This window comes from Triticum urartu, chromosome 7, assembly GCF_003073215.2.
Source record: "Triticum urartu cultivar G1812 chromosome 7, Tu2.1, whole genome shotgun sequence".
NCBI classification, from domain to species: Eukaryota; Viridiplantae; Streptophyta; class Magnoliopsida; order Poales; family Poaceae; genus Triticum; species Triticum urartu.
Window position 1 is genome coordinate 93,936,318 of NC_053028.1, and position 10,472 is coordinate 93,946,789.

Sequence of the window (10,472 nt, forward strand, 5' to 3'; positions counted from 1 at the left end):
AATAGAACCCGCTCTGAAAGTCCATGCGTTTCTTGACTAATCATGCGCAAATTCATAGGCGTTTCTGTAAAGTTGTTGGTGAAATAGTTCTATTTCACACAAGCGATAGACATATTTGATGCCCATCAATCACCCAAGACATTTTTATTATAACCAAGGCACTGTCTTTTCTTATAGAAAAGCTAAGGCATTGTGTTTGGTTTGATAAGACTAGTCCTGGCCATCTCAGGCCCGGCCCTGTCGGCCCACCCAGGCCTGGCCCTAAAATCCAGGGCCTAGGCCCGATGGGCTTGTCTGTGGGCCGGGATTGGGCCTGAGTTTTGAGCTCATCAGCAGGGCCTGGACGGGCTTGGGCTTGGCATATTGGCATTTTAAGGAAGAGGCCCGGCCCACGACCCTAAGCCCTAAGGGCTTTTCAGGGCTTTTTACGAGATGGGCCGGGCTTGGGCTTGAAAAGTAGGCCCGATAGTAGGGTCTGGAAGGGCCTGGGCCTCAGTTTTCTGCCATGAGCTTTTTTAGGCCCAACTCATGGCCAGATATAGATAAGACCATGCCAATATGTTGTTTTGTTTGTTATTCATTATTGTTGGTATCAAAACACTTACCAATCCTATGATTACGTCTCCTTCCTAAACATGTAAAACCACAATAATCGGCCAAAACTAATACTACGATGGACGGCCCAGCCTAGCCTAGTGCATGATAATGATTAGATTAAGAACCAAATAATAATAATAACAATAATAATAATTGTACTAGTAAAACTCAAACAACCCGCTTGTCCTCTCCGCTGACCTCACCCCCTCCCTCGCAAAACAAAGCCTCTAGAAAACAGGTGAGACGAGCCGCGTGCGTCAAGTAGATGTGCTCCTTGGCAAATGACGTGCAGTCGTCCCAAGAAGAAAAATGGTAGAAAGCTACACGCACCTGTCTCATTTCACCCACACGAAAACCAGCCTTACGCTAACACAGGGCCGAGAAGCTTCCAGGCCCCCAAGTCAGTTATACATGTAACGTGCACGTAGCCTTCCTATCGACTGAAACGCACTAGCTCAGCCAGCCGTAGAGCGGGTCACACCCCTAACAGGTGAGCCCACGGATTTTGTTTGGGTCCACGACGCGAGACCCCCGTGCAGGAACTTTCGTAATTTTTCCATGGAGGACATGATCCATTCGCATCCACTCAACATCGCAGTCACTGATACTTAGACCCCACCCGACTCACGCGTCCCATGATGTGCGCCGTGCCGCGTGCACATAGCGTGAGCCGACCTTCCCACCACCCGGCCAATCACGGGCGACCACGTGGCAGCTCGACCATTGGATCTCGATCGGAGGGCTGGGAGGACGCGGATGGGCCCGCGCGACCCGTCGATGGGGGTCACCGCGGGACGGGCCACTGGCTGGCGCCGGTCGCTCCCCCGCGAATCTATTTAACCCGGCCGCCCTCGCTCGCCCGCCGGCGTCGCCGCCGCCCGCACACACGCAGCCACCAGAAGCGGAGGAGAAGAAATAAGAACTAGCGTAGAATAAAAAGGGGAAAACAACGCCAGAAAGAATAATATCCGGAGCACGAGGCCAACGAGGACGACGAGCGGCAGCATCACGGAGGAGGAGGAGGAAGAAAAGCGACCGACTACCACAGCCCGCGAGCTCTCGAGGTGAGGATTTCTCCGCACTCGATTTGGTGATATCTGCGCTGGTAGTAGATTGGTTCGATTCATGGCTCGGCTTCAATCCGCACGACTGCTTCGAGGGGATTTGCGTCCGCGTTCTTGATGCGGGGGGACGAACAGGGGGGGATTTTCCGCCGTGGAGACGGGCCCCGGTCGCCCCAATGCGGCGGCGCCGGGAATTTGGGGGCGGAAATCCTCTTCTTGCGCTAGAAAGGTGTAGCCCCGAGAGGAGTCCACCAAAAGCAAGAGCTGAAAAGAGCGTCGAATTTCCGAACTCACAAGTTCTCTGGATCTTGAGAAAGAGTACCTCTGGTGTTGCTTGAGTTGTTGGGGAGGCCATAAATACCTGGAGCTCAAGATTTTGTCTTCTCTTTCTCTACCTGTTTTGGTCGGTAGTATCGGTTTGCCTGCATCTTTTGTACTACGAACTGGGGTGAAGTTTTAGCTAGGGGTGAACTCTGTGATGGCACAATGCTGCTCCCTGCTCGTTAGGTTTATCTGCTTGTGATTTCTTGAGTTGAGTCTGCGCCTTGTGATTCGGTCCCGTTTAGGATGAACCGGTCGATTTCGAGAAGGAAAGAAACCGATTTTGGGGAACCAACAGGGCGTATTAATCAATCACCTCTAAGAAAGCCGCGGCAGAAGTTAACGCACAGTATCCAAATTGTGTTATTGCAGAACATATGCTCCTCCTCATCCACATTCAATGAATCTTCAAATTCCCCTGTGATTGATGACCACCTTAAAAAATGGCACACTCTTGTCTGTATTGAAGGATATAATTCGTCTCCTTTTTGTATTTTTTTCTTTTCTTTTTCTTGGTGAGGTAAATCTTCTTATTCCCATTACTTTGACCTTCTCTCCAGTTTCTTAGGTTAGGCGGTCTATCTGCTGTGTCCTCTTTTAGTTAGGTTTTGAAGCAGTTTTTGTTTATCAGGGTTTCTTGTTTTAGTTGCAGTCCTGCTAACTCTGTAATTAAATAGTCCAAACAAAGTGGCAGGTGATGATGCAAGGTTGTATTTTTTCTTCTAACTGAATTAGGTGGGTTTGTCTACCTGTGATTTTCTTTTATGTTAGAGGGAGCCACGCCACTGACACATGGGCCCACGGGTTCTCCCTGGGTCCACGGTGCACGACCCGCCTGCGTGAGCTCCCGTAGCTTCCTCCCCTTGGAGAGCACGGTGGCTCCGCACCCACCCACCGTTGGCGTCACCAACACCCGGGTCCCGCCTGGCGCGGCGTGCGCCATCCCGCGTGCGGTGATTTCGAGAAATAAATAAACCAATTTTGGGAACCAACAGAGGAAAATAATCAATCACCTCTAAGAAAGCCGCGGCAGAAGTTAAAACTCACTATCCAAATTGTGTTAGTGCGGAACATCCCCCCCCCCCCCCCAACGAATCTTCTAATTCTCCTGTCACTGATGACCACCTTAAAAAATGGCACACTAGTTTCTGCATTGAAGTATACAATTTGTCTCCTTTCTGTATTTCTTTTTCTTTTTCTTCGTGAGTTAAATCTTTTTATTCATTACATTGACCTTATCTTCTAGTTTCTTAGGTTAGGCGGTCTATCTGCCGTGTCCTGTTTTAGTTGGGTTTTGAAGCAGTTTTGTTTATCATCAGGGTTTCTTGTTTTAATCGTAGTCCTGCATAGTGTGTAGTTAAATATCCAAACAAAGTGGCAGGTGATCATGCAAGATTGTATTTTCTTCTAATTGAACTAGGTGGGTTTGTGTTCTTGTGATTTTCTCTTACCTTTGCTTGTTTATTACTGTTTGGTTTGTGATATCTTGCAAGTTCGCATGGGACTGTACATCGCTGAACTTTTCTCACTAACCAGCTTCCTTTGTCTTGTGCTTTCCTTTTGTCAGGGTGAATAGAAAGCAACTCTCTTTGCTGTTAGGAGCTTGATCATGCGAACGTGTAGTTGCAATTTGCATTGATTGTATCTATGTGCTACTTTGTAATTCAAATGAAATATCCTGTCTCGGTCAACTTCTCTTGCCCTGTTTCCTCTCTATTTGTGTTATGTCTGGCTTCTTTTACGCCGGCCATATAACCTGTATTCCTTTTGGAAGTTAAGTCAATGCATTTCATCTCTTAGATCGGATTAACACTTGCCTTTTGATGATGGCTATTTTTATCATTGATGTCCTGAAACGGGTCCTCCTAATTTTGAGACCTAGAAGTTAGTAACTTAGAATCATGCGTCCTGGGCTGTTGGTTTATAAGCTCATTGGTTGAGAAATTTTGCGGTGACTGTTTTCTTGATTTGCTTCATTGCTTCAAAATATTACTGATAATTACACTTTACAGTTTCCAGCGAAAATATCCGAAGATCCTTGCTAGTTTCCAGTGACGTTCTATCCCATTAAACAAGATTCTTCAAGGTGATGGTTCAGTCTCAACCCTGCTGACCTCCATGTCCGGGGCCCCACGCTCCAACCTTGGACTTGTTCCCAGGGACATGAATGGTAGCCTTCCAGTTAGTACTACAAATTCCTCTGGGCCAAGCATTGGTGTTAGCTCTTTGGTGACCGATGGCAACTCATCACTTTCTGGAGGTGCCCAGTTTCAGCAAAGTACGAGCATGAATGCTGATTCATTCACGCGCCTTCCTGCCTCTCCGATGTCGTTTTCGTCCAATAACATTTCTGGCTCTTCAGTCATTGATGGCTCCATCATGCAGCAAAGTCCACCCCAAGAGCAGATGCAGAAGCGGAGAGCATCTAGTGTAACATCACAACCTGTGATTGATGCTGCTGCCGCATTTCATGCTCAAAAGAAGCCAAGAGTTGATATTCGGCAAGATGATATCTTGCAACAACAGTTGATTCAACAGCTGCTCCAAGGTCAGAGTTCTCTTCATCTCCAGGGCCAACATAACCCACAGCTTCAAGCCTTGATCCGGCAGCACAAACTGGCACAAATTCAGCAACAACAGCAGCATCAGTTATCACAACAATTTCCTCAGCATCAACATTCTCAAGTTGGCATACCTCGGCAGCCACAATTGAGGCCACCGCTAGCACAGCCTGGAATTCAGCTAGCTGGACCTGTTAGGACTCCTGTCGAGAGCGGGCTTTGTTCCCGAAGGTTAATGCAGTATTTGTATCACAAGCGTTACCGGCCAGATGTGAGTTTATGCATTTTCAGATATTTATTACAAGATACACAACAATGGAAGTACAATTTACTCAAAATTATCTTGTAGGATAATCCCATAACATACTGGAGGAAGCTCATTGATGAATATTTTGCACCACGATCAAGAGAAAGATGGTGTGTGTCATCATATGAAAAACCAGGGAATACCTCGGTTGCTATTCCACAGACATCCCCGGTTAGTAAAAAAAATCATATCTGAAATTATGTTGAATACATGTTTAAATAGTATCATACACCATCTTTTTAAAGTTTTGCTAGGATTATTCAACGCTGTTTATTATCAATTACCTTTGATGGCAGTGAGAAACGTAATTTGTATGTGTAGCCTCTTGAGGAAATATTTGTTATTTTAGCCTGCACTAGTTATTTTAATTGAAAGTTTGAAATTGTCCTGCAATGGCTATTTTAATTATATATATATCTATTTTGTGTAATGAACCCGCTGATAGCTGATAAAGCTGATTCTTTGTCTGCTCTGCATGTATGGTCGAAATCAAGGGTACTTATTCCTTGATGTTGTATAAGATCTATGAAATTTCACACTCCTATTCTTTCCTTGTTACAGGGTACATGGCGTTGTGATATTTGTAATACGCATTCGGGGAAAGGATATGGTAAAATGTTATATCCTTGGTTGTTTGCACATTTCCCTTCAAGATTGCTCACTGCGTATGAATGCTGATATGTTATGCTTATTCTGTTATTCCCCTATTTGCCAAGCTCAATATTCTTGTACATGTCTTGTGCTTTACAGAAGACAATCAACAATATTACTTTCTAAGGAAGCCATTATGCATCAAGATTGCAAATAAAAGTAGCTTTACAGAAGACAATCAACAATATTACTTTCTAAGGAATCCATTAAGCATCAAGAGTGCAAATAAAAGTATCTTATGAAGTTGTTAACTCTCTGGAGCAGTACAGAATACCTTATCATAAGAAATAGTGGGTTACTGTCATGAATGAAGAATAACCTCATAGTTTTGGCATTTTATTTCTTCCACAGCAAAGCTTTCTTTGTGTTATCATGCACTTTGCCCCTCCTGTTTTTTAGATGAACATCTTGACTGTCTGTTTTTGGGGCCCTTTCTGTTTTGCTTCTTCATTGTGCAATTCTCATAAATAAGATTTTAAGTTTTTCTCTGCAATGTAATCAATATTTTTTTTGAGCTCACCCAGTTTCCCGCCTTCTCTTATCTATCATACAGAGGCTACCTCTGAAATACTTCCTAGACTCTGTCAAATTAGATTTGACCACGGTGTTAAGGATGAATATCTATTCCTTGACATGCCGAACGAGTTCCGGTTGCCCAACGGACTGCTGCTCCTGGAGCATGCTAAAGTTGTTCAGAAGAGCATCTATGAACACCAACATGTCACACATGAGGGACAACTGAGAATAATATTCACTCCAGAACTAAAGGTATGTTCCTAGTTGTAGTAGCTAGAGCCATACCATAGCACCTTTTGGGTGTCTTTTCTTGAGCATTTGTGCATTTGTGGATATCTTGAAGTGAGAATCATTCTTATGTGCTGATTGCATATGCAGATTATGTCCTGGGAGTTTTGTTCACGGAGACACGACGAGTATGTCACTCGCAAGTTTCTAACAGACCAGGTAAAGTTCTTAGACCAGTATGGGCTTCCTGTTCCATCGCCTATTTGATTAACCTTTGGTTCAAAGGCTGCATATGGTTGAGCTATCGCCTACATATACACAGTGTGATTTGATGCCTGGCATCTTGTAGTTTTGTGTTTATGGCGTAAATCTAATGGGCATTGCTGCTCCTGGGTGATTGGGGTGAAAAGATCAGATCCCTCCCATGCTTACTAGTTTCATCATCCATTTGCTTAACTGTCTACTCAATTAAGTTACAGATAGCTGCAGGCAGAAAACACCAAAGACGATTAAATTATACTCAACCTTTAGAGTAGGCCATAATTCATTGCAATCCTTATGTTTGCCATAGCACCTTTCAAAATCACTTGTTACAAGTGGGGACATCACCCACTCCGCCGTCTTGTTTTGTGGTTCTAAATATTTACCACGATTATTTTACGGTTTTGGAATTTGAAAGCTTCCTTTCTTTTTCATAATTTTTTCTTCCAAATGGATTTATTTTTTACTTTGTAGGAAATGGTAAAGCACGGGTGTTCAACCAGTTCACCTAATTATAAATCTTAAACTGTGGCTTTGTGTGATGCGCTTTAACTTTGGCACTCTTCTATATTTTTCTTATGCACATGCTTTTGTTTTTTCAGGTTACACATATGCTGCGTGCTACCCAGAATTACCAAGCTACTGTCACTAAAAATGGACCTGCTGGCCTATCGAACGATGAGGCACAAAACGCTTGCAACCAGTTAGTAAAACTAAAGTCACAAAAATATGTAGTTGATTCTCTCTAGAGTTGAATTTCTGATATTCTAATCACTACTTGTAAATTCTTTTTTTGTATGAACTTTGTAGGTTTGCGTCAGCATCACGACAACTAGCGAAAAATATAGATCACCACAGCCTAAATGAGCATGGTCTTTCTAAAAGATATGTTCGCTGTTTGCAGGTAACTGGAGTTCCCTAAGTAGTATTTACCTTTCTATTTGCTCAACATTTTGTTAAAAAACATTTTGTAGTCTTGATATTTTCCACATGGAGTGCATCATATGGTTTTGTTCCGTATATGTGCATTATGGCATGTTGATTGCTTATGTCCTCTTGGCAGATATCAGAGGTGGTGAATCACATGAAGGATCTAATTGAGTTCAGCCACAAGAATAAGCTCGGCCCTATAGGTAGGAGCATGCACATACACCAATCGTCTTTAGTACCTAGGTGCTGTATTAAGTTTCCATAAAACAGTTTTGACTAGTGATACTCATGAATATGGTAGAACTAAGCATAGCATTTTGGTTTCTTCCAAAAAGTTAAGCAATAATGCATGTTCTATTGTATTACCTCCGTACCAAAATATAAGACGTTTTTGTAGGCTAGGCTAGTTGAGCCTACAAAAACGTTAATATTTTGATATGGAGGTAGTACTTCATAAGAAACATGTACATGACTAGAAACTACGTTCAAACTCCAGCTGAGCCAAAAACCCAGCTAATGCAAATCCGGTCGTAATGCAACTTCTGAACTAGTGAGAGATGTGGACTGTGAGCTTGAACATGTACAAATTGGTTGTGATGCAAACAGTGCGGAGCTAAACATTGTATGCCACCTTTAGGGCTTCATCATATTTGCTGCTGATAACAGCAAATCATAACAACTGAAGAGAAACATTTGTGACATAGTGACCCTGCTTTGCCCATTGATCCCATTGATCCGTAAGATAGTTTAAATGTTTAATATTTTGCCTGTTCATCTGCAGAGGGCCTGAAGAACTATCCCAAACAAACTGCTGGACCAAAGCTCACGGTGCAGAATTTGCATGACTCAAAGGCGGTCAAAACAGAAATAAGCCCCCATGTGAATAACGAGGTTCCAGGTGTTGGAGCAATTAGTAATAATCCGCAGAATCCTGCAGCACAAAGCAATTACCAACATATGCTGAGAAGCTCAAGTGCAAATCAGTTGCTTCAGCAGGAGGCATCACAAAATGCTGCGGCAATGAACAGTTACCAGAATATGTTTAGAAGCTCAAGCGCAAATCAGGGCTTGCTCCAGCAGGAGGCATCTCAGAATGCTGGTGCGCTAAACAATTACCAGAATATGCTTAGAGGCTCAAGCCCGAATCAAAGTTTGCTTCAGCAGGAGGCATCGAGTATCTTCAAAGGTCCTACAGCAGTGCACAGTGGCATTCAGCTGGAAGCATCTAGGTCGTTCCGTGCGGCTCAGCTTGGGCAATTCCAGCATCCCATGTCGTTCCAGCAAGGTATGTCCCAGCACCAGCATAACAATTTCCAAGGCCTGGGCGCTAGTCCACAATTCCAGCAGCATGTGATCAATCAGCTGCTGCAAGAAGCCAAGAACTCCAATAGCCGCGCTCTTGCTCATCAGCAACAACAGCAGCAGCACCATCAACAGCAGCAGCAGCAACACCATCAACAGCAGCAGCAGCAGCAGCACCATCAACAGCAGCAACAGCAGCAGCTACAACATCAACAGCAGCAGCAGTCTCCTAGTACTCCCAATGCAAATGGTGGTCTTGCATCTGGAGCCGCGGTCGCCAACACCGCTGCTAGCGGAGAGCAGGCACAGCACATGAATAACGGCACAGCAAAGGGCGCTGCTTTGATGGGTATGACGGGGCCTAGTAATCTGATCAACAGTGGAGCTGGCATGGTCCAGCGAAGCAGCAGTTTCAAGTCAGTGAGCAGCAACCCGGCCGCTTCTGGCGGCAATGCGGCGACCCCAAAGGCGGAGTCTGTGCATGACATGGACGACCTGGAACATCTCATCTCCCACGAACTTGTGGAGAGCGGTCTGTTCATGGGGGAGCAGCCAGGGGACGGTGGCTTCTCGTGGAACATCTGACATCATTGTCAACTAAAGTCTCCCTACTCCGAGAGCTGTGTTTGATGGCGATATCGCGGTAGATTATTAAAAGTTTTTCTTCTCTTTTCAAGATCGTGTTCGCCGCCTGGAACAGTCTCTAGTGATCATAGATTGATGAACCTTCAGCTATGTGAGAGAGTGAGTCGGTTTGGATAGCAGTGCAACCCAGTGTTATTAACTAGTATGGAATGACATGATGTGGTTGTCATTTGTGCTGCTATCTTCTTACTAGTGTTTGGTACTTTGGTCTGCCATCTTTTCTTACTACCCATGGAGTAGTAGATTATATCCAAGAGAATGTAGCATAGCAACTGGCATTGCAATGCTACACTAGCAGGTACACAGGCAGTGGCAATCACAGGAAAACCTCGATAATATTTAAGCTTGTGAGGCATCAGGACAACTTGTACAAATTACAGTGGGGATAGATCCTTTGGGTCAATGCATTTTTTTCAACTAAAATCTGATGTGTTTCTTCCTTTTAGAGAAAGAAATATTAAAATATTTTTTATTTTTCTTAACTTTTTGAGTGAAAAACGCCATCAGGTAGTGTTTCCTTGAAAAAAAATCACTCACAACGAACGTTCTATTGCAGAAAGATTTGCCATGTTGAAAAAAAATGTCATGCTAGTAGAAATAACTGTTAGTAATTTGTCACGCTGCAGCAGAGTAATTTGTCATGCGTACCACCAGAGATTCGCACATGGCAAAAAGAAAAGCCATCATCAGAAGAAAGTTGCCACAAATGTCCATGATTTGCTATGGTACAAAGAAGAATGCTGCAGAAAAGAAATTACCACGCATATCTACAAGAATTTACCAGGTTGCATTAGGAAAACTGCCATGCTCCACATAGAAATTGCCACGATACTAACATAGGGACAAAAGTTCGCGCGACGCTAATATAGGGAAAAAGGTTCCCTCAAGAAGGTCGTTCAGACATAAAGCCGTGTATCCGTGAACATTGTTCAGACATGTATGTCCGCTTTAAACCCTTGTTTGTCTATGCATAAAGCCGTGTCCTCTGATTGTCTGTACATATGCATATGATTGATGGGATGAAGAGAAAGAGGAAAAAAAAGAGATAGTGACCTTGAGTGAGGTGGGTCCAACGTGACGGTGTCCAGA

General features: G+C 43.9%; 1 protein-coding gene across 2 annotated transcripts; it reads left to right on the plus strand.

Annotated features, from left to right (window-relative positions):
* Positions 1-1,445: 1,445 nt before the first annotated feature.
* Positions 1,446-9,562, plus strand: LOC125523875 (probable transcriptional regulator SLK3). Of its 2 annotated transcripts, XM_048688938.1 has the most exons (11): positions 1,446-1,661; positions 3,995-4,260; positions 4,368-4,814; positions 4,893-5,021; positions 5,412-5,460; positions 6,055-6,269; positions 6,396-6,464; positions 7,109-7,209; positions 7,317-7,410; positions 7,570-7,639; positions 8,218-9,562. In XM_048688938.1, the coding sequence occupies exons 2-11, from the start codon at positions 4,219-4,221 to the stop codon at positions 9,321-9,323; spliced, it is 2,322 nt and encodes a 773-aa protein (XP_048544895.1). In that variant the 5' UTR covers positions 1,446-1,661; positions 3,995-4,218; the 3' UTR covers positions 9,324-9,562. The 2 variants fall into 2 exon arrangements, with proteins under 2 accessions (XP_048544895.1, XP_048544894.1); XM_048688937.1 differs by having other exon boundaries at positions 3,995-4,814.
* Positions 9,563-10,472: the final 910 nt, after the last annotated feature.